Source organism: Leuciscus leuciscus, assembly GCF_965113295.1.
Source record: "Leuciscus leuciscus genome assembly, chromosome: 24".
Taxonomy (NCBI): Eukaryota; Metazoa; Chordata; class Actinopteri; order Cypriniformes; family Leuciscidae; genus Leuciscus; species Leuciscus leuciscus.
This window is the reverse complement of record NC_138723.1, coordinates 16169404-16195330: the sequence shown is the minus strand read 5'-3', so window position 1 is coordinate 16195330 and position 25927 is coordinate 16169404. Positions and strand designations below refer to the sequence as shown.

Below are 25927 nucleotides of genomic sequence, written 5' to 3'. Positions count from 1 at the left end.
ATAGGGATGGGTATCGTTAAGGTTTTAACGGTATTACTACTCTTACCGATACTCCTTATCGATCCGGTACTTTAACGGTATTCTTATCGGTTCTTTTTGTTATATTAAAAAAAGGGGAAAAAATTATTTAGAACATAATTAATATTGCTTTATATTTTGAAATGTAAAATAAATATCTATAGCAAAAGAAAAAGCAATGCTTTAACAAAACAAATAAAACATGTATGTTATGCAGAAGGGTGCTGGCTTTTGTGTTTTATATAGACAGACAGGACGCCAAAAACAAAGTACAAACACATGGTCAAACAAAAAAGTATACAATAAAACAAATATACAAATTATATACCCAGTGCTTTAATTTCAGTAATGTCCACTGACATTACTGTTCAGGAGTAATAGCCTATGGGTTAAAAAGACATCTAATAAAGTCAGATGTAAAATAACACTGCATAGTTTATCATAGATAGATTAAAGTTTATATAATTCAAGAGCTGTGACTGATTTTCTCTTTGCCTTTTGTTGTTTGATTCACATTAATGGAGCAATCGTCAGCAGGATTATTAGACTGCTGCCTCTTTAAGACCAAATGCAGATCTAATCATTATTAAGCCTCATATTTTCTCCCAACTATTTACGCCGATTTAAGACATAAACTGTATTTAAGTGAATAAACTGTTTAAGTGAATCTCCAAGACGGCCATTTTGACATATTTGTGTATTTGATCGTTTAGATGCGCACACGAAGCCCAAAATATACGTTGCTGCTTGTCTCGTTGCGGTGTGTTTCAGAGCGCGCGCCGCATTTTGGAACAGCGTCTATTGCGTCAATTTTGGTACTTTTAATAGCCTTTTATTATCAAACGCGTCCCGCAGTTTAGCAAAAGTATAGACTACATTTTACAACAATCACCGATCGTGCAGATTCTGACGTTACTTTTGGGTTTTAGGGAGAAATGACAGCGCATCGCTAAGGGAAGGAAGTTGCGCTGGAGAGAATGTGGCTTTAGTTTTGAATGGTTACACGTCCTCAAATATCTTCTTTTTATAATCATTGGAAGCCAAAATCTAAATCTAAAATAAAATTAGTTTAATATCAAAGATCTAAAGTGTAACCTTTTGAATGTTCTGTTCTCATCGTCACTCATTAAGCAGGGCTGTTGTGTTGCGCGCGCCGTGGCTTTGCGTGAAAGATCGCTCTCTCTCTCTCTCTCTCTCTCTCACACACACACACACACACACACACTATCTCTTTAGCAAAAATGCATCACAGACAAATGGTTCAATATTATTATATATAGAAGTGGCTGGCGAGATTAAATTCGCAAGATAATAATTTCTTAATAGCAATAATAAATAGCACGTGTACTTTCATAATTTCTCTAGTACCGACAGCAGAACCGATAACGTCCGAGCTTAACGATCCAGCGGTCTTTCAAAATTCAGCACCGGGGCCCGTCTAATACCGGGTTTCGGTACCCATCCCTATTAGTTCACATAAGGCGATCACTCAAATTCAGGTGTCTCTGTCAGCTTTGCATCACAGAGAAAACTTTTATTTTAAAGTTATTTTGCACAATTGTCCCAGCTAATGAGTCACAGGTGCAGAGATACACACATGGCTCTTTTCAATAAAGTTTGTTGTACTGACACACAAGCGCTAACACACACAGTGATTAAAAGAAGAGTTTGTAGCCTTTAGAAAGGGTTTTCAAAGGAGTTTCTTTCTCTTCTGCTCTCTTAATCTTGTGGCTTTCACTGAAAATATGTGATAAAATTGATATGCATCTCAGACAAACTCGGGTGTTATTTAGGAAGGCTGGGTATTGACACAAATGTCATGATTCTGGGTTAAGAGAATGTATTTGAAAAAAACACACAAAAAAACACATACCTGTACTTCTCCTTTAAAGAGCGGAAGAAAAATGGTATTTATTGTTTGAACTTCATAATAAAATTGACAGAATTTGAAAGCTGATACCTCTTTTCATATCTAACACAGCACAAAACGTATTGCAATTTATTGAATGGCAGGTCTGCTACAAAGTAAGTTTTGCTCATGCATCAGCTGAAAATAGCATAAACTATAAGATCGATTAATAGGATTTAAGAATCGAAATCGTCTTTTCAAAATAAGAGTACTATTCACAATCCAGTAAGATCCAGTAAAATGTGCATCGTGTACACTGTAAAAAAATATCAGTTGACTTAACTTAAAAAAGTGAGGAAACCCGTTGCCTTAAAATTATTAAAGGGGTGGTTGATTATGACTACGCTTTTCTAACTTTAGTTAGTGTGTAATGTTGCTGCATAAACAACATCTGCAAAGTTACAACGCTCAAAGTTCAAAGCAAAGGAAGATATTTGCTTTTAAAGAAGTCGTTTTTTAAGGACTACAACAGACGGATGGAAGGGACTACACAACATTCTTCCCGGGTTAGTGACATCACTAACCCTAAAATTGATATAAACCCCGACCCAGGAGCAGCAGCTCATTTGCATTTAAAGGGACACACACGAAACAACGCGTTTTTACTGACCCTCAAAAAGGGACAACTTTAACATGCTGTAAAAATGATCTATGGGGTATTTTGAGCTAAAACTTCACATACACACTCTGGGGAAATCAGAGACTTATTTTAAATATTGTAAAAAAGGGGCATTATACCACCCCTTTAACCCTCTGAGGTTGGCAAACGCGCCCCCGCGTTTTGCTGGATTTTCTTCACATTGTAGCACAATAAACTTAAATTACTCCGTCATTTATGGTCATACAAAAAAAAGAAATATAAAAAAAGAATCTGTGATATTTCTAGTATGTGTCCACTTACAGTACAATCAAATCAAAACATTGTACTTTTGTAAAATAAAGAAAATAAACAGGGTGTGAGTTCTGCCTCTCCATCGCGGTAAACTTTTTTTTCTTCAGCACGTCTATAAACTGAAACAAAACTCAGCGAATACTTCTCACACATTTATGAGCCATATACCTTTATACACATTTAAGTGTGTACTTTTAAATGATCGGATTCAAACTGAAAACAAATATTCTCTGTTTAAGTAATTTGTATAAAACCAACAGGATGTCCAGTATCTCAAACGCTTGCTAATTACTTTTAATTCGACCACGCCCACTCTCGCAAAAGTGATTCACATGCAAATCGTCCACATGGAACGCGAACGCCCTCGTTACCTCAAACACAAAACACCAAAAAACTTCACAAGTCTCTGCTTTTCGTCGAGTTTGGAAGACACGTCTGAGCTTACATTGGATTTACCTCAGAAGAAGAACGCGATTTGAAGACAAGAAAATTCTTATTAGTTTATGGTATTGTTGCATAAACTTCAAATTGCAGTTGAACTGTTGCTAGATATATGGTGAATATTATACTATTTAGACCCGTGTTTACTGTTAAATACTGTTTGTGGATATCTGCTCAAACATAGATATGTATAACCATAATGTTGAATATTTTGGAGCGCGATCGCCTTTGAATGTATCATATTTTGGAGCGCGATCGCGTTTGAATGTATCATATTTTGGAGCACGATCCCGTTTGAATGTATCATATTTTGGAGCGCGATCGCGTTTGAATGTATCATATTTTGGAGCGCGATCGCGTTTGAATGTATCATATTTTGGAGCGCGATCGCGTTTGAAAGGAAAAATGCACCAAACATTAGGCTTTATGTTTTTACTATTATCTCATTTCATATCATCATAAGGAATGGAAACATTTGGAGTAACATAAGATAATCAATATATTTTTCTCTAGCATTGTTACTGAAATCTTTTGGAAGATTTATAGGCTGCTATAGGTTATTCTTATTATTATTTTATGCAGTACTGCACATAGCTTGTGCCTGCAAGGCACAACAAACATGGTGTTCATTATATTATATATTGTTGGAAACATTTGTGTGTGTGTGTGTATTCTGTGAATTTTAAAAAGCAATTTTAACCAGAAAAATCTAAAATGTATTCCCAAAATCGTGCAGGCCTAGTTTCTCTTGATACCAGTATGTTCACTTTTTTTTTTTTTTTCAGGGACCAGATGCAACTGAGTCCTGCTGACTTCAACATTCACATGAGTCTCTGTACATGAACATGGTAAAGTGAAAATCAAACACCTTGGAAATGAAAGGTATGTACAATGTTTTTAGGAATGGCACAAAGGTCTCTGTCTTTGGATCATTGTTTTCAATGTGCTCTTTTGTCATTTGTATCTTTGGATTATGTTGTGTTGTAAATAAATCCAAACAATCTAAAAGCCATTATTTTTTAAATCTCCTCATTCTTTGTGCAAGGTTGCTCTGAATGACAGGGCCTGATCGCTCCTAATAGGGCCGTTAGGGGAGTGTCTTTGTCTTTCTCAGGTGTTAAAGCCTTACATATTAATGAGATGATCACGCCTCTTCGCATAAGGCTTTTTCACACAAAACACGTCTTAGAAATTGTAAATCAATATATTGTCTTATCTGAATGAGTGGTCAGGGTGATTTTCACATAGTTTTGGAGCAAATATTCTAGGCTACGTGATACAATTTTCAAAAGTCTTGTGAAGAAATAATCAGTATGGGTTTCATGGCCTTATTTCAGTGACACATTTTTTTTTTTTTTTTTTCACAAACCACGCATAAATGTCATTATCTCAAAACTACAAACTTTTACATACATGCTGCTGATATATTATTGTAGCAGAGTTTGTGCTAAATACAGTGTAATAAGACTTTAGCCATGACAATGTCACAAGTAACAGAAATAAGCACAAATGTCAGAGCATGTCAGAACACCTCCAGGGCCAGAAAACAGCTCAGACCCCAGAGGGTTAAGTAAACAAACTTCATGCGTAATTGAAAAAATGTAAGTTATGTGAATTTGACTTCATAACAAATATTTTTCAATTACGTATTACGTTTATTTACTTAATAACGGCAACGGTTTAACGGTTCAAAGGTTTCCTCACTTTTTAAGTTAAGTCAACTGATCACTTTTTACACTGTATCTGTGAGGGAAAGCTGTGAGGGCACGAACAACGCAGCACGAGGGCTAAATTATTTCGTGCCTGTAATAATTTAATGTTAATATATTTTAACGCATTGAATTGCTATCGAATCACTATTCATCCAATTCTTAGCATTATAAATGTATTTTTGACGAAACAAACGATAAAAAAATGTACGATTCAGAAATCCATGTTTCAAGGATTTGTAACTGATGCATCGAGAAAACGTATGAATCGTTAGATCGCTAGAGAATAGATTAAAATCGACAAATCTATATTTATTTAACCTAGTCCTATTATTTCGGGATGACAGACCAAAGTGGATCGAATTTAGAGTTTGTGGACATGTGTTCTTAATGTTGAATAAATCAAACCCCAAATTAATCAAATCTCAGACTGATTTGTCCAAATGTATTTTAATGTCTGTTTGAAAAGTGTGAAATACTGAAGAAAAAGAAAAACAAAGCATGAAATCTCATTTGTGGCTTGACATTTTCAAGTTTTTTTTTTAGCACAACAATTTTCGTTCAACTGGAAAATGAGCAGAGATCTGTGTCCTCCTCTGTGCTGTTAATTGACGTTTCTACCTGATAGACTCTAATTGTCCTAACGCTTAATGGCTCATCGGTCTCTGGTTAAGTGGCTTAATGCACATTCTTATTTTGAACAATTAGAACAATATTTTTTTTGTGAATTTCCCACTTCATGCTGTTACAGACAAATTCAGAATTAAATCTCAAATGATGAAATGTGAAGTTAACTGGTTTAAAAAAGAATTTTGTTTTAGGAAAATCAAAAGAGCAATACCCATAGCAATAGCTGACCCAAACAGTGCATATCTGTAACTATGCATCAAAAACGTGTGATAATTAAAGTGAGACTAGTACTACTTTAGCAGTCAATCAAAAACAAGATATTTTTTCTCAGAGAAGCTTTGTCTCCCTGAATAAACCATGGCAAATGATAACAGGTATTTGCATGGTATTACACAGGGGAATGTGTGTCTGTTAAAAATGTGGACTAAGACTACAGTAAGTCCACTTTTAAAGTGCAAAATAATCACAGCTATGTCAAATAATCACGATCAGGCAGTTACTAATCTGACACCTAAGTGTAGTGAGACACTATGTGTAGTAAAGACAAAAAAAAGGATAACTATTCTACATATTCCCTGTGTTTGCCATTTGCCATGCTTGCCGATCCATTTTAAATGGCATATAACTGAGGTAAAAGAGTGTGAGACCTCTGAGCTTGAGCTGGAGTTTAGATGTAAAGAGTGCTGGGCCCAGCTGGGACTTTTGTGTGCATATTCATGGCAGTGTTAGGAATAATTACCGATGGGAATTGCTCATTTAGGTTCCTCTGGGAGTTTAAAGTGCTCATTAAAACTTGAGGAACAACAGGGTGATGGGTGCCGTCAAGTGGCCTCTCAAACACACTGCTCTTAATCACTTAGAGAGAGTGAGCAAGAGACATGGGGAAAGAGAGAACAGACAGACCGACAAAAGAAAAACAGACAGAATATCTTCCTGACGATTCCCAGATAAACATAAACGACCAAACCGCTTGACCGATTACCGGTTTGATAGTTAACAGCCAGAGTCACAGATGTACAGTCACAACCTGCCAGGTGAATGAGCAAATCTAATTGCCTAGCTTTCCTGGACTGTGACAATCGAAAAACCTGACGTTTATGGACTGCTTTTATGGAATAGCTGACAAAAGAGGCAGAATTAATATCCCACAAAGCTGCAGAAAAGAAGAAAGCTTTAAAAAGTGGTTATTTCAAGGCCTTAAGACCGAGTTAGTTCTGATGGGCCGCACACTGAGATCCATGAGGTTTTTTTTAGACGTCTGTCAGTCCAGCTGGATGTACAAAATGGAAAATATGACCCCCATAGAGCAACCGGAGCAATTTAATCACCCACTGAACAAATCCTTTCAGCAGGACATCACTTACTCAGTCCGGTGGTCAAACGGACTCAAGCTCTGAAAGAATCGGTGCCCAGCTCGTCGGAGATGGAGGGGACGTGGGAAATGCTGCAGCCTGCCATTGCGGATATAATAACAAGCTTTCTGCCGTTCAGTAATAACAATGATTCAAGGCTGCCAGAAGCAACAAAAAAGTGGTGAATGCTGCTCCGGTCAGTTTTGAAAGAGGCTACACTTGACCACTCGATCCTATGCTCTTGAAAGCACGTTTTGGAGAACGGCCACGCTCATTGAACGGGGACGCCTCGGAGGGTGAGCGTGGGGAGCTCGAGAGAGATTGTTAGAGGAGCGAGGGCGCTCACGCATGTCTCATCTTCTACGCTAACAGCCCCGGGGTGAGCTGACTCATCATGACACAGCGCTTTTTCGCACAGATAGCTCACTTACACGTGGATGAAAACACACGGCAGCAAACACCTCATTTCTGCCCCTGGTGTCCCTGCGTGACCATAAAAGAATCACAGAGGGTCTTTCACAGCTTTAGAGGCTCTCTTGTGTACACCCAGAGGCGTCAAAACCCAAACTCAAAAGCGTAGTTTAGCTTTGGAGTGGAACGAGGTAAACAGGGACTCAAGAGAAACAGGAAGTGCTGATGGTTTAATATCTGCAGTGTGAGATGGTAAGATAAGCGGTATAAGACGTAATTTATGTTAAATATTGGTTGTTTCTTTAACTCAGGGCACTTCATTAAACTTTTTGTTACTGTGCTTTGAAAACTTTTTAGTATGCTTTGCTTATCATTTACACTGTTGGTAAGATTTGTTAATGTTTTGAGTCTCTTATCCTCACCAATGCTGCATTTATTTGATAAAGAATACGATAAAAAAACTTTAATATTGTCAAATATTATTACAATTTTAAAAGTTCTCTATTTGAGGGAATTTTCAATTGTAATTTATTCCTGTGATCGCAAAGCTGAATTTTCAGCATCATTACTCCAGTCCTCAGTGTCACATGATCCTTAGGAAATCATTCAAATATGCTGATTTGGTGCTCAAGAAACATTTCTTATCATTATCATTGTTGACAGTTGTAACGCTTACATTTTTGTGGAAACTGTGATACTTGTTTTTTCAGAATTCTTTGATGAGTAGAAAGCTCAAAAGAACAGCATTTATTTGAAATAGAAGTATTTTGTAACATCATAAATGCCTTTATAGTCACTTTATTGCATCCTTAATGCATGATAAAAGTATTCATTTCTTTAAAAAAAGAAAAAAGAAAATCTTCCTGGTCCCAAACTTTTGAACAATTGTGTATTTTTTTGCCACCTTTCAAATTCTTAAATGTAAAGATTTTATCGTTTTACAATTTGTCCCAGACTTGCAATCAAAATAGGAAATTGCATCATAAAAATTAATTATTATTACATGTTTAAAAAATATATAAAATCTAAACATTGAGTGAAATAACCATCAACTATTTCATATCAACACATTTTTATATTAGATCAGAGATTAAAGAATGTTTATTGTCATTCAGTCATGAAGTGATATGCTGTGGAACGAAATGTCTTTTCACTATGGAACGCAGTTTACAAAAGTACAATAACATATAAGGACACACAACACATAAGGACATACAATTACTTCACTGTAAATAACCTGTAAACTATATACTAAGAAGAATTTTTTTTTTTTTTTATAAATAATACCAAAAGACAAAATTGTACCAATACAAGTATTGGGGGTCAGGGTTTATTTATTTATTTAGTCAAATTATGCAAAAAGTTTGAAAATATTATTTAATTGTGACCCTGGATCACAAAACCAGTCTTATGTTGCACAGGTATATTTGTGGCAATAGCCAACAAAACATTGTATGGGTCTAAATTATAGATTTTACTTTTATGCCAAAAATCATTAGGATATTAAGTAAAGATCATGTTCCATGAAGATATTTTGTAAATTTCCCACCTTAAATATATAAAACATTTATTTTTGTGAATGGATGCAGCACTATCGCCAATAGAAATGGACAACTTTAAAGGTGATTTTCTCAATATTTCGATTTTTCTGTACCCTCAGAGTCCAAATTTTCAAATAGTTGTGTCTCGGCCAAATATTGTCCTATTCTAACAAACCATACATCAATGGAAAGATTATGTATTCAGCTTTCAGATTATGTATACATCTCAATTTTTAAAAAATTACACATAAGACTGGTTTTGTGGTCCAGGGTCACAATTGTGTATTTTTGGATGCATGAAATGTAAGCTTGGCCAAATTAGGCCAAGACAATTTTATCACAAAAAATATTCAAAATGTAATTTCCACCACAGAATGAAACAAACAAGATAGCAAACATTGAAGAAGCACCCTATTATGAATGAGAAAGCCAGAGACGGAGAGGCCGAGAAACTTCTTGCTGACCTTCTGCTGACACAAACCACATCTTAACTGTTAATTTAACCAATTAAAGAAGAAGGATGAGGACACAAAGCCTGTTTTTGTCTCCTGGATTTGCCATCAGGGACTAAGCCTTTGCCTGACTCAGCCAGTCTAGGATATTGACCTTTTTTTTGTTTTTTTAATACTGAGGTTCCTTTCTTAAGATGAGGACACACCTTGGAACTAAAACTCTTACTGAAGCTGTGGTTTAGTGGTTAGCACAAATGCTTCAAGCACATTGATCAGATGGGTTCATGTGGGAGATGCAGATTAATTTATTTTAGTAAATAAATAAGCCAAACAATCAAGTACAACGCTATAAAGTTAGATAATTTATTAAGATGGAGGAAAACCTGATTTTTTTTATTATTATTATGGGACAGTCCATAAGAAGTCAGCCTCTTTCTTCTTATGCATTTTTGTTTCTTTAATAACGATGTGCTAAAAATGAAACTAAACTGAAATAATGCAATGCAATAAAATAAAGAACCAAGTATCTTCATGCAGTGTCTTCTATGACTTTACCAGAATCAAAAAACAATCAGCCCTTCAAATGTCCAAGAGGGATTAAACAGCCACCAATCAGGATGTAACCGCAGGAAGCTGATGAAACAAAACCATACGCCAAGTTATTATCTTATGACCAAATGCTATTTTCTTCAGCACAGGGTAGAATGGCCCAGGTGAATCTTTACCTGGGGCTTCTTAGAGGCAACAGCAAAGACAAAGGGAAAACAATCTCATGAATAATAATGGTATGGTGCAGAGCTCAGCATCCTTGACTTGATTATTGGTGCGAAGCGGCATAGTGGCAAATGCCGGCGTAGCACTGGAGGGCTGCTGGCTTCCTACAGTGTCTATTCCTGACCAGTGTTGTGCACCCTTAAGCAAGGAACTCAAGTCCAAAAATTGCTCTGGGTTCCTGCAATAATATCAAATGCTTCTGTCTTCCCTCACCCATGAATCCATCGCAGTGGCTTTGCAAAAGCACTGCGACTGATCAACGCTCTACTGCATGTAAAAAAAAAAAAAAGTTAAGTTGCAAAGAAAATCCATCTCATGTCCTTCCTAACCTCTATGACTTTGTATTCCAAAGACGAATATGAAAGAGCAAAATATAAATTTTGAATAATGTAGGCTACCACTCTTTCCATGCAATTGACCCTTCGCAGGGAGTTTGATTGACAGGCGATCTGACCAATCATAATCCGCCATCTGCCGAATCCGCCATTTTTGTCCGACAAAGCAGTCAGGAGAGTAAGTAGATTAAAGGTGCTCTAAGTGATGTTGGGTGACGTCATTTCTTGTTGACGTTTAAAGTATTATTGTTGTAAAGTATAACGTTGGAGAATTTGAACTTGAAAAACGGAGTGAACTGACGTCTTTCCGCGGTTAAAACAACATTCCTTCTTATGTTCATTCATGTTTATTTGATGCTATAAATTAACTAGAAGGAAGAGATGATCGGTTCACGAGCAGGTTTAACTGAGACTCGACAGCGATCTGTCTGAAACATTAAAGAGCCTCAAAATGGTATTTATTGTTTAAATTTTCACGGCGTGAGAACATGGAGTGGCGTGAGAGCGGCGTAGCTTGTCGGACATAGCAACAGTAACTAAAGGGGACGGGTCTTTGCGAACGGTTAATTGCAATGAATGGGATCTGCTGAAGGGTGATTTTGCACTACAGCTTAAGTTCCCACTGTAGAATGAGATTAATAATAAGTGAGTCAACGATCTTAAAGACACTCCGCAACAGCAGGTATTCATGTAATAATCTTGCAGACAAGGCGACCTCATAAATTCATAGGCTCACTATTTTCCTTGTATTGCTTCAGCACCACACGACTCCAACTTTCACCTGTAGCAAAACAGCATTAATCAACCCCCTACTGATGAACAAAAATTCTAAATGTTTACAAAGTACAGTAATTGGATGTTTATGTACAAAGGACCATAGCAAGGAATTATGTGTTCCTTTACTGCATATTGCTGATACTGCATATTGCAAATGTGACTTTTTTCTTAAATTTCAGTGTGACTATGGAAGGTTGTTTCCACCACAGAATAAAAAATAAGAAAGGTAACTGTGACTTTTTATCTCAGAATTGTGCGATATAAAGTCGCAATTGCGAGTTATAAAGTCAGAATTGCGTGATATAAAGTCGCAACTGCGTGATATAAAGTCAGAATAGTGAGAAATAAACTTCAGAATTGCATGTTTATATCTCGCAATTCTGACTTTATAACTCGCAATTGGGAGTCAGAATTTCATGATATAGGCCTAAAGTCGCAATTGTGTTATAAAGTCTCACAATTCGGAGAAAAGATGTCAGAATTGCAAGATAAAACATTTTAAAAGATAATTGAGACTTTTTATATCACAATTGTGAGTTTACATCTGTTTTACATTATAACACGCAATTCTGACTTTATATCTCGCATCTCTGAGAAATAAACTCGCAATTGTGAGATAAAAAGTCGCAATTATCTTTTAAAATGTTTTATTATGTGATGGAAACAAGATTCCATAGTGACTTCATATCTCACAATTTGTTGCAATTGTTTTTTATGATTGTGACTTGTGATTGTAATTGTGACTTTTCAATCTCACAACATGTCTATCTTGCAATGTGGTTGCAATTGTAACATTGTTTCAATATTTAAATCGTGCAACGTTTTCAAATTTCATTCATATTATATATTAGAGAACTGAATAGATCTCAGTACCATCATTAAAACGAATATCACACAAAACAAGGTTTGTGGGATCATTATTTATGTAAAATACACATAATTATTCATACCCTACTGTAATTCGTGTGGGCTCCCCTGGACCTGTTAGGCCCTAGAATCACCCCTACGACCCTCCCTGTATAACATGATTAACCCACCCTCTCTTGTTTTAATCAATCTTTCAGAACATTTGAAATATAGAGGCTGTAAAATGACAAAGAAAAAGCTCACAGATAAACAACCACCACCTGCATTTCACAGATGTGTTTCACCGGAGGGAAAAACGTGTGTGGGGCTTGACAGTGCTTGACAACACTGCTACCTGTGCCTACTAACCAAGCACTGCTCATAAATATCATAGACAGAGACCACCTCATAACCAATTCTGAGTCCCCACATGGACCCACGGAATGCCTAACTGCACATTTTGAAGTTTAATGAAAAAAAGTTTTACATGCGTACAGGAGTTCAGGAAGAAACCCATTTATGCATTCCTCATGAGTGCCACCAGCACCAGAATGGGCTTAATTGGTGTATGCCATCTTATTCAAATCTTATACTCTAAATAATATTACTTTTGCTTTTTGTTTCCCACTCCATATAAGCTTTGCATTTATCCAGTCCCCTGGGTGCACCATTCTGAATAGAAATGAACCTTATCAAAAATAAATAAAATAAATAAATAAATAGTCAGAGGAAGGGAATATTAAGAAGGCAAGAATAAATGAGGCAGCAGAAAAAAAAGAAAAAAAAAGTGGTTCTCTGTTGGCAGGAGGCAAAGGTGGTATGACATGTTTACTTATGAGAGGAAGAAGAAAAAACAACACAATTACCAGGTTGGCCCCTAACAAATGATATTCTGGACCAATTTTGTATAAAGGTCAGGGGTGGATTTGGCTAACTCATCAACAAAATGTAAATTGTGATTGTACACATAAGGATGCTACATATCAGAGGCCGCCACATTATCTTTTAACCCTCTCTACTTTATGTACAGTGAACATAATGACAGACAGGCACTTTAAAAGTGCCAACAGCATCATCTCTGACCCCCGAGAGAAAAGAGCCCATTATCGGTGATGAAGGCAATCAATCAAACTGATTCATTCCTGAAGCAATACATACGACATTGCATGAAGGGCTGAAAGAGAGAGATATCAGGATGTAATGACTCTCACTAGGGTAGAAGTGTCATCAACAGCACCTGGTCCTCAGCAGTTACAAAAACCAGGAAAAAAAAAACTCTTAACCTTAAAAGCTTCCATCTTCGAAGGGAAGTGGCTACGAGGGAGGGTAAAATCTAACTAACAGTGCTGTCAGTCTATCAGACAGTAAGTGTTGGGGAAAGTTACTTTTTAAAAGTAATGCATTACAATATTGCGTTCCTCCCTAAAAAGTAACTAAATTAGTTACTTTTTCTCACCTGAGCTGGGTCCTATTTTTGGCAAATGTAAAAGCCCTTTCACACCAATAGAGAAATGAATAAGGCTCAGGTTGAAGGAAATGTACAGTAGAGGGCGCAGCTCACACAAACCTTTCAGCTGTGCTGCCATTCTGGATTAGAGAACAATAGGATGTAGGCGAAGAATGTTCAACACTCTTACTTCAACAATAAAAACATAAAATAAAATAAATGAAGCTCAAATGTGGTAATCTAAAGTAATTTTTGCTTATTATGACCGCCGCTAGCGTAGCTAGCCGGTCATATAGGGATTGTCAAAGTTTTTTTTTTTTTTTTTTTTCGTCACCTTACTGAATTTTTCGTCAACGATACCAGGGACACCGAAGCACCGGGGAACATGAAATTTGGTGGGCATGTAGCCCCACTAGACTTCTAAGGAAAAATTTCGTTTGGTCCCCGGGGGCCACTCCCCCCCCGCGCTGGGCCCCCCCAAACCCCCAAAAATGCAGTTTTTCCTAAATAACTACCTGAACCGTGGCACCGAGGATGAAGAAATTTTTATGGTATGTTGGTCTACTAGACTTTTACGGAAAAATTTCGTTTGGTCCCTGGGGGCCACTTTCCCCCCCGCGCTGGGGCCCCCTTAAATTTTTCGTCAACGATACCAGGGACACCGAAACACCGGGGAACATGAAATTTGGTGGGCATGTAGCCCCACTAGACTTCTAAGGAAAAATTTCGTTTGGTCCCCGGGGGCCACTCCCCCCCCGCGCTGGGCCCCCCCAAACCCCCAAAAATGCAGTTTTTCCTAAATAACTACCTGAACCGTGGCACCGAGGATGAAGAAATTTTTATGGTATGTTGGTCTACTAGACTTTTACGGAAAAATTTCGTTTGGTCCCTGGGGGCCACTTCCCCCCCCGCGCTGGGGCCCCCTTAAATTTTTCGTCAACGATACCAGGGACACCGAAACACCGGGGAACATGAAATTTGGTGGGCATGTAGCCCCACTAGACTTCTAAGGAAAAATTTCGTTTGGTCCCCGGGGGCCACTCCCCCCCCGCGCTGGGCCCCCCCAAACCCAAAAAAATGCAGTTTTTCCTAAATAACTACCTGAACCGTGGCACCGAGGATGAAGACATTTTTATGGTATGTTGGTCTACTAGACTTTTACGGAAAAATTTCGTTTGGTCCCCGGGGGCCACTTCCCCCCCCCCGCGCTGGGGCCCCCGTAAATTTTTCGTCAACGATACCAGGGACACCGAAACACCGGGGAACATGAAATTTGGTGGGCATGTAGCCCCACTAGACTTCTACGGAAAAATTTCGTTTGGTCCCCGGGGGCCACTCCCCCCCCGCGCTGGGCCCCCCCAAACCCAAAAAAATGCAGTTTTTCCTAAATAACTACCTGAACCGTGGCACCGAGGATGAAGAAATTTTTATGGTATGTTCGTCTACTAGACTTTTACGGAAAAATTTCGTTTGGTCCCCGGGGGCCACTCCCCCCTCCCCGCGCTGGGGCCCCCGTAAATTTTCCGTCAACGATACCAGGGACACCGAAGCACCGGGGAACATGAAATTTGGTGGGCATGTAGCCCCACTACACTTCTACGGAAAAATTTCGTTTGGTCCCCGGGGGCCACTCCCCCCCCCGCGCTGGGCCCCCCCAAACCCCCAAAAATGCAGTTTTTCCTAAATAACTACCTGAACCGTGGCACCGAGGATGAAGAAATTTTTATGGTATGTTGGTCTACTAGACTTTTACGGAAAAATTTCGTTTGGTCCCCGGGGGCCACTCCCCCCCCCCTGCGCTGGGGCCCCCGTACATTTTTCGTCAACGATACCAGGGACACCGAAACACCGGGGAACATGAAATTTGGTGGGCATGTAGCCCCACTAGACTTCTAAGGAAAAATTTCGTTTGGTCCCCGGGGGCCACTCCCCCCCCGCGCTGGGCCCCCCCAAACCCCCCAAAATGCATTTTTTCCTAAATAACTACCTGAACCGTGGCACCGAGGATGAAGAAATTTTTGTGGTATGTTGGTCTACTAGACTTCTACGGAAAAATTTCATTTGGTCCCCGGGGGCCACTCCCCCCCCCCCCCCCCCCCCCCCCCCCCCCCCCCGCGCTGGGCCCCCCCAAACCCAAAAAAATGCAGTTTTTCCTAAATAACTACCTGAACCGTGGCACCGAGGATGAAGAAATTTTTATGGCACATCAACCTAGCCCATAATCACTCATTTGTCATTTGCGCCCCTCCCATAAAAAATGAAAATGCAATATTATTCTGCTTTAATCGCCCCTATCTTCAGTGGAGATGTTCAGAACTGCACCATATTTCATGTGTATGATTAACTTGACAACCTCTGGGGGTATCCTCTGCTAAGTTTTGTAGAATTTCATCCATGGGGGGGTATAAAATAAATTCATTTATGTGCACATTTAGTGACTGTACACTCATCGGCCTGTAGATGGTGCTGTTGAGCGAAGGGTTGCTGGTTTAGGATGATACTGTCACACACACACATGCAGGAATACAAACAAACGCAAGCATGCACACACACTGACATCCACACGCACAGACACACACCCATACACACACATACAAATCCACATGCACAGACACACACACACACAAACACACACGCGCACACATGTACGCACACATACATACACGCACAGACACACACACACACACACACACACACACACACACAGACACACACATACACAAATACACACACATACACACACACACACACACACACACACACACAGACAGACATGCACATACTATTACTTTTTTTAGGTATATACATAAACACGCAATACAGCCAAATTACTCCACGTCATTTATTTTTGTGGAAAGCCAGTGCAGGCCTGAGCGGCGGTCATATTTTGTACCGCGATGCGATACATCTAGTTATGGTTGAATTGGATCATCAAAGTCAGCAGCAAAGACATAGGTTAATCAAGTGAAATATTTCTGTAATTTAACATTTAATTGCAGGTTTGCGTAATATTCTGTATTTGCATTACACTGTTTTTGTTCATTTTGAGGAACAATAAATCTGTTTTTGTGCAAGTAAGATGAGTGCTTGAATGCTCACATTCAGTCTTGATAGAACTAACTGTAACTATCATGTTTACTCGGTGCACACAGCGCCTCCGCACCTTACTCTTGATTTATCTTAACACGGCCACATCAGAGGTGTTAATGGGAAAACAAAGTACCTTGCAATACTTATTTGAAAAAGTAACTCATTTTGTTGTGAATTTAAAAGTAATGTGTTACTTTACTAGATACTTGGGATAAGTAATCTGATTAAATAAATACATAACGCTAACTGAATGCTGATTGGTTCTTTCAATGCCGCAGCACCAGCCAATCAGAAGTACTTCCAAATCCAAGTAACCATATTCAGTATAGCGATCGGCACGCTACACAATACGAAAGCTTCTGTTGTCCCTCCTCCTCCCCAGCACTAGAGATCTGCTACGGGGGTTAACCATTTCTTGCAGCAGCCTTCCATTGTTTGTTATTTTTGACTAAGCTGAACAAATTGTATTTGCTCAGCAGCAACAGCGTAGCAGATCGTGTCCACCAAAATCAAGCCTATGAATATTTAATGCCCCTTGCCAATAAATGCTGGTTGAAATGTATCCATTCGAGAGTTGTTTTTCCTTTTTAACATAAATTGATTAGTGGATATAATTTAATAGAATATATTTATTTTATATTTTTATTATTATTAATGGTTTAAATTATAATTGTTACTTGATTATTCTGTGTCACACATACAGAAAGCATGGTCAGGATCCTTAACAGTCAGTACTGCATAACCCAGGCTCAGAGCCTTTTCATTCAAACAAGTGCAGATGTACAGTATGTGATATAATGACTGGTAATGTGATATACTGGAATTTTACATTTTTAATCTGTTGCTGTGTGTTTGCTGTGGTTGTCATCAATGTATGCATATCCTGTTATAAAGCAGCATTGTTTGCTCTCCATTTCAGCGCTCAGTTTATTTATCACAAAATAAAATGCATTCAAAAACATCCCTGCAACTAATGAACATCCACTGACATACAGCTGCAATAAAAAATAAATAAATAAATAAATCATACACCAAGTCATCATTATTTTATATATATTTTTATATATGTATAGTGTATGCATTAAAATAACCTATTTAGCATTTTTGTAAACAATTTTTGTAGCAAAAGTTTATTTGACATTTAGTTCTTCTTTTACAATTACTTTGGTTGGCCATATTCACAATCAGATAACCCTGTTTAATGCATTATGTTTTGTCCACAAAACCTTTCCTATAGGCATAAAGCTGCAAGAAAAAGTGAAATTTTAAGTTAGGATGTGGATATTTCGACAGCAAAATTCATTTGCATACTTCACACAAGCATTTTTTCCAAGAAAGTTCCCTGTCAAACCCCCGTCATGAACTGAAACCCCCTGTGACAATATTCTGCTGACAATGCCTGACTTAATTTTCCCTTTCTGTCTCCCAGCCACACAAAAACCACCCCATGGAAGTCTCAGGTGCGTGCGCCCATGCCTGCACGAATGTGTGCATGTGTGTCTGTGTCTGTCTGAGAGGCTCTAGACATTAAAGTGAATTTTAACAAGGTACGACGACTGGCTGGTGGTATGGGGGAAACCTGCCAAGCTCAGATGCTGTCTCTCTGTGTGCCATCTCACCCTGTTTTCACAAGCTCCGGCCAATTAGCTGCTTTCTCTTTCTACTGGACTAGCTGACAGTCCCATATTTTCACCGCAAATTCTATATGAACATTAATAATCAAAAAAGTCTGGAATCCATTACTGTCACAGTAAAGCGACTTATGCTCACTGTATGGCAAATGCAAGTACATCAATTCTAAATTATTATGGAAGTGAGCGGAGACACTGAGATGGTGTCATGGGGATTCTAAGGTGAGGGTTGTCTGGTCAGGAGAACCAAAGTTAGTCAATTTCACAACACTTTGGCTTTTATAAGCATTGAAAAGGAACGGTTAACATGAAAATCAAAATTAAGTAATATATCAGTAAAATAGACATTATGGCTTTGGAATGAGTAGCCTAAATTATGACAACATTTACATTTTGGATGAATTAACGATTTCATTGATTGTGATATTTTGAATACTGACATCTAGAATCATGTCTAGCCTACTAGGCAGCGTTTATAGATCAAAACAGCATAGAAACGGAAGTTGCAGCTGTCTTTCCCCCCCTTATTTTGATGTAGGCCTACATCCGAGTACAACGGCTTTTCAAACAAGAAAAAAATTAGACAGGGACTTGATTTTGCCTATCGGGAATTGATTGCATCATTGTGGTTTGTTATTGCTGCGATTTCATGTGAGTGAGATTTCCCCGCCAATAAACTCGTCATCAGAAAACATATGAGATGTCACTGCCTGTGAGAGGGGAAGACGAAGTTATTTTTGATTAAATATAATGACATCACATGAATGAAAAAATAATACAATGATGTGCAAATAAAAAAAAATCCTTTATAATAAATATTTCAATATTCCATCAAAAATAACTGTCAATTTTTATTTCACTGCAGGCAATTTTCCATCATTTAGGATACAACGCTTCCCGCCATTGACAGAATTTTCCGGCTTTCCATGTTTTCACTGTTATACCGAAGGGGGCGCTATTACGCATTTTCTGAAAGAGCACTGAATCTCTGGATCAAAACCATAGATCAAAACAGACAAAAAAGAAACAGAAAAAAGCCATAAAAGCATTGCCTATGCACTTGGTAAACACCAAGTTTCAAAAACACCTTTTTATCAGATTTGTGTTCAAAATGTTGTTGTTTTTAATTTTTCTTACCCACATTCAAGTGTTGATAAAAAAATAAAAAAAGGCATTAAGCTGGAATAAACTGTTTTTTGTTGTTGCTGTTCTTTAAAAGCAGAGGCTCTGTTCTTTCTTTTGATATATTGCATGTTCAATTATTCATACAACAAAATATTCATGTGGATGTGGCTGAACTGGTGAGAGACATAGGCTACAGGTGCGTGTATGAAACGTTGCAAAGATGTTAAAACTCGGCATAAATTCACAAAACGACCAATAAGAATAAGTAACTAGGTAGGTTGAATTTATTAAAAGTTTGTTTACCTTCTCCGCAGCTCTCCCTCATAGTGTCGTATATACGGATCCGCCTGTACAAATGCGTTGAGGTTTGGTAAAGTCTCATGAATGATTAAATCCGACATTGCTGACACGCTCTCAGTTGTAATAGAGCGATATACTTGCATCTCTTGCTCAAGGGTGTCTCGTATAGTCCAAACTCAAGGAAGGTGGGAGCTTCTCTGTGGGCTTCGCAAACTTATGATGACCAATCCACCTTGGCCTGTTGCCCAATCCAGTCAGCGCTCAGAGCAGAACAGGCTCTCTTTTATATAAAACACATTTCTTCACTGGCAGCAAACGTGACCTTTTCTCTCAGAGTTCGTGCAGTCATAAATACTTTTTTTTCTGACTTGATTGCAACAGAGAAATCTAGTTGTTCAAAAAAAGTATAGGCCTACTTTTTCTTCTCCTTTTTTTTTAGTGTTAGAATTGAAAGTTGACGACAATTTTGCCTTTGCTTTTCTGGATGTCACATCACATCACATAATGTGTTAGGCTGTCCAGAGATTGTAAAATTGAGGGGGAAAAGCAACAACAAAATAATAATAATTTGTTTCCCTCCCGATCCTTAGTTTCATTAGGCTATTATTCATTTATAAAAAAAAAATATATATATAAAAAAAATCGTATAAATGAATTAAAAACATAAATATTTTAAATTTGTTAACATTATTAATGTTATTATTGAATTTTGTGTGTGTGGTTGTGTGAAGTGTATTATCAATGTTGTGGACAGTTGTGGACAATTTTTTTTATTTATTTTTATTCTTTGATGAATAGAAAGTTAAATTTCATTTATTTGAAATATAATCTTTTGTTAAATTATAAATGTCTTTACTGTAACTGTAACTCATTTTATTGCATTCTTGCTGAATAAAAGCATTGATTTATTTTATTAACCCAATTTTATTTATTTATTTATTTATTTAATACATTTGTAGGCTACTGACCCCAAACTTTTGAACGGTAGTGTATAATGTTACAAAAGCTTTCTTTTTCAGATAAATACTGTTCTTTTTAACTTTTTATTCATCAAAGAATCTTGGATTTTTTTTTTTTTACCTAACTGTTTTCTACATTGATAATAATAATAATAATAATAAACGTTTCTTGAGCAGCAAATCAGCATATTAGAATGATTTTTGAAGGATCATGTGACACTGAAGACTGATGAGTAATGATGCTGAAAATTCAGCTTTGATCACAGGAATAAATTACATTTTAAAATATATTAAAATAGATAGGCCTAAAGCTTAGCAAATTCTATCCTTCTGTCTCCCCTAAATGTGATAAGTGCAAAGCTGCCGAGGGTACCCTGGCACATCTTTTTTGGTTCTGTGCTCAAATTCAGAGTTTTTGGCTAAAAATATTCCAGTTTATTTTGCTACGGTCTATAACTGTTTTACTTCCTGTCCCTATGATAGCAATTCTTGGTTGGTCAGACTCACTGGAGTCTCTCAGTCCAAAGGTACGATTACCTGTTCGATATGGTATGACTGTAGCTAAGAACGTTATCCTGCTTTTGTGGAAGAAAAACACTACGCCCCTCTTTTCTGACTGGCTATCTGACTCACTTGTGTGTTACACCTGGAAAGAATTAGATACACCATTTCTGGGAATTCTGCAAAATTCGACAAAATGTGGGAACCAGTTATTACTTTTTTGTCGAGCCACAAGGACTAATGATTTCAGATTTCTAACATTCACTTTCTGCCAGTTTCTGGGATTATTGTGATTACACTTTGTAGGAGAGGTTGGCCTTGTATATATGGTAATCTTCCCCCTTTTTTAATTTTTAATTTTATTTTACATATTGCACAGATTTCTATTATATGAAGGGTCTCTTTGTCTGTTTTTGATGTTTGAAAAAACATAAAAATAATATTCAGAAAATATATTAAAATAGAAAACAGTTATTTTAAATTGTAATCATTTCACAATATCATTATTATTATTTTTTGTGAGCATAAGAGACTTCTTTTAAAAACAAAAAATCTTACCGATCCCAAACTTTTGAAAGGCAAGTGCATATGTAAGCAATAAGGTACTATCAAGTGCTGTATCATGAATAAGTCGCGGCTGAAGGGCGTTATTAAGCGTGACTTATTCACGATACAGCCCTAGCTTCGAGTACCTTATTGCTTTTATGAAACGGTTACCACACAATACAAATATTAAGGTCAAAAATATGTATCAATGCAACTTTCATGAAGTAAATTTATATATTTAATTTGTTGTTTACAGAGCTACTTTTCTCGATTGAGCAATTCAGTAAGTGGAAATGATTTCACTGAAACATAAAACTCAATATATTATTTTAAAACAAAAATGCACAGTTTTCCAATACTCTTATTGGATATGAATAGCAATATGTACACAGAGACACATACATAAAATTAGATATAGATATAATTTATTTCTGGGGAGAAATGACTTGAAGTTTGTTGGAATGGTTACAAAACCTACATATTTATGCCTCATACAAATACAGAGAAAATATTTTACTTTCTGTCTTTGTCACACACTAGACATTCTAAGCTGAGATAAAACTCGAGTCCGCTGAAGTGTAATGCTAGAAATAAACACACACAGGTGTGTATGGCCAACTCGACCACAAACTGGATTTGAGCTTATGAGATCATAAAGCCTGGGGTCATAGGTCATCCCACTGTTTATTCAGCCCACACTGGGAATAATGGCAGCATCTAGATGAAAACCGCTTCAGGAACATAAAGATCTATCTGAGGCCGCTCCTTCGCTCTCTTTGGCCCTTAAATGAACAAAAAAAGGAGGTGCTGTGATTTGTCTATCCCAGGCTCCTTAGATCTACATTCTTACCTTTATTGTGTGCAATACCTTCGCCTGGAGGAGCCGAGGTATTTCCTGACTGTTTTTCTGAGACTGGGAAAGAAGAGTGAGTTACGATGTTATGAAGAATTTGCACACAAAGCATCTCTCTCTTTGCCATTTCTTGCTTTTTCTCTCGGCGGTATAGTTTTCCCTGGTGAAATGCAGCGAGAGGACAAGACGGCAGTGCAAATTCCCTGGGTAGGGTTGCCGAGGCTACATAAAAAGGCCTTAGATCTGGTAGCGGGGTTATTATGGGCTGTGAATCGGAATCAAAAGGCCATTTTAGAGATGTCACATGACCCCTGGGGCCATGTTTGCCACATCGCGTTGAAGACATTTCCTTCCAGCATCTTCCCTAGAGACTAGTCAAACAAGACCTCACCCAGACAGACTGAAACCTTTAGACATGGAGGACGAGAGATACAGGCAAACAAGCAGCTTATGTGATAGTTTAGTTTAAACTAAAATAACTCTTAAAATGACTTCCTCTTGAAGTCTTTTGATGTGTGGACTAGTAATGGAGTAGTTCTCAGATCTCAACATTCTGCTGCTGTAATGGACCCCATTTTTGTAATCACTACATTAAGTAGCTGAGTGGTGCATTTACATGTCAGGATTTGCATATACACATGGTTAGATTTACATACATAACTGTGGATACATGGTCGAGTGTCTCTTATTCCTCACATCAGGTTCTGACAAGGTCTTTAAAGGTCTTTTAGGTTTACATAGCAATGTTAATGTAGACTTGTGTTCATTCATTGAAATGCACCGCAAGGGAATGGCACGCTTTTTAATAAACATTGAGCATATAGTGTTTGTTTAGCTGTCGGCATAGATATGCATGTTTTCTAAATAAAATACTGGTCCCGTGCCACAGAAAATAGACCAATGAGCCAGGTAACACCAAACTGTTATCAATGTCCTGCACTAAACTAAAGGTAAACAATATCTGTGATATAACTTTATAATTGTTCATTCTAATTTGCATAATGGGGTGCAGGATACTTTTATAATAAAATATTTATTTTTAAACACACACACACACACACACACACACACAATTGTAACAATTGTTTTAAATTGTATAGCCTATTATAGTGTGTAGATGTCAGTCAAACTTTTATAAATAAAATAAAAGAGTCTTCAGATGGATATTCATTTATGCATTTTGGCAGACGCTTTTTTCCAAAGCGACTTACATTGCATTATTCTATACATTTATACATAGACATGTGCAATCCCCTGGGATCGAACCCACAACCTTGCGTTGTTAACGCAATGCTCTTACCACTGAGCTACAGGAAATCATATTCAGTATGAGACAAAGTGTGGGTTTGAGATCTGGATATCAGTTTATAAATATGGATTTCAGCTCTTCTGTAGAACATGCCTCTGTTGCATCAGTGCTGTTGTTCACTCCTTTGTGATGAATTCAATATCAGCAGTTGCTCAGGCTGAGGGCGGTCAAATCCCTCCCGATCCTCAAACGCACACAGTAATCACTTGTTGGTTTATCCACCAGGGGGAGTATTCCATTCATTTTCAGTCTCAAGCTAACTTTTCACTATACCTTTACTGCATTATTTATTTGTTTACCTTTATACTTTTAACAATAATCCGAAAATATGATCAAACTTGTTTGTATTTATTTCTAGCCTGAAGCTGTCAAGCCACCACATCAGAGCATACTATAGAGACCAGGGCTGCCCAATCCTGTTCCTGGAGATATACCAACCCTGATCAAACACATCAGTGTAATTATCAAGTGTTCCTGAAGATCTTAATTAGCTGCTTCATTTGTGTTTGATCAGGGTATCAGGGTTGACAAACAGATAGATAGATAGATAGATAGATAGATAGATAGATAGATAGATAGATAGATAGATAGATAGATAGATAGATAGATAGATAGATAGATAGATAGATAGATAGATAGATAGATAGATAGATAGATAGATAGATAGATAGATAGACAGACAGACAGACAGACAGACAGACAGACAGACAGACAGACAGACAGACAGACAGACAGACAGACAGACAGACAGACAGACAGATAGATAGATAGATAGATAGATAGATAGATAGATAGATAGATAGATAGATAGATAGATAGATTTAAGTATGGGATCACATGCTCTGATAGCTCTGACTGTAAGAAATAACAGGAGTTATATTGTTTATCTATGGAGGTGTGTATGTATTTTGTCTTCACTGTTTCTTCACTGTCACAGTCTGCTAGAGTTATGCGTGTTTGCAGTTGTAAATCTAAAACGGGATAGATATATAGATGAATAAAAAGGCAGAAAGGAATCGAGAGGTAGCGAGAAAGATTAAGCAGGATTTGGTGTGGCTTTGAATCAGCCCTGTAACATAATCGATCCAAATCATCAGTGTCTCACACTGCAAAAAATGCTTTTCTTACTTAGTATTTTTGTCTGGTTTCCAGTCCAAATATCTAAAAATTCTTAAATCAATATGCATTTACTAGATAAGTAAAATTAGATAAAATTTCATGTCTTGTTTTCTGGGGGAATTAATCAAAAATTAAGTGGGTTTTTTGCTTAAAACCAGCAAAATGATCTGTCCATGGGGTAAGAAAAATAATCTTAATTCAAACAGAAACAACTTTCTGTTTGTTGACTTAAGTTTTCAGCATGACAGCAGCGTTACAATAACCAACAGTCTTAAATGCAATAGAACTTCAGTACACACAATTTCTTTGCATTGCGATCAATGATGGTGCATCCTTGACTGTTTGTGTGAGTAATCTGGACATGTTTGTCAGGTTTCTTGTCCAACACGAGACTTGGAATGAAACAGACAGGATGTGGATGATCTGGGCATATTGATTGATTTAGACCCTGCTCATGACACCTCCCACCCACCATACTTCAGTCGCAGTCACGAGCGCTCTGAGTCACTGATCTGATGCTTTTCAGAAGACCAACCGCACAGTCGATCGCCATTTCTGAGTGTGTGTGTGTGTGTTCTCAAGGGGAGGTCCATGAGCTTATTATGATTAAATCTTGTGATTTTTACAGTCAAATCTGAAATCATTTGGCTAAAACCACTCTGTGTATTGCTAGTGTCTTGCTTATTATCTGTACAAGTTGTGTACTATTAGCATATCCAAAAATTGCAATCCAGTTTTCCCGAAACACTGCCATTGGTCGGACAAACATATAGTCCTGCCTTAATCTCATGGCTTAGGTTGCTATGTTGGGATGCTACAATTGGTCAACCTTCAACAGTTGGTCAAGCTTAGCTGGTTTGCATGGTCTAGTTAGCCCGTTAAAATTAGCTTGTCCTGAATAAAATTAAAATGCAAAATGTTTGCAAGCAGCAATTTCCCTTTAATTATCCTTTTTTTTTT

At 37.6% G+C, this 25927-nt stretch overlaps 1 protein-coding gene across 1 annotated transcript in view; it reads right to left on the bottom strand.

The window, feature by feature from the left end:
• The window catches only part of gbe1a (glucan (1,4-alpha-), branching enzyme 1a), a 172422-nt gene extending 152539 nt beyond the window's left edge, over positions 1–19883 (bottom strand). Inside the window, exon 1 of the mRNA XM_082157491.1 lies at positions 19684–19883. Within this exon, the coding sequence (XP_082013617.1) occupies positions 19684–19823 (140 nt within the window). The 5' untranslated portion in view covers positions 19824–19883. The remainder of the gene's footprint in view (positions 1–19683) is intronic.
• Between the last annotated feature and the right edge of the window lie 6044 nt (positions 19884–25927).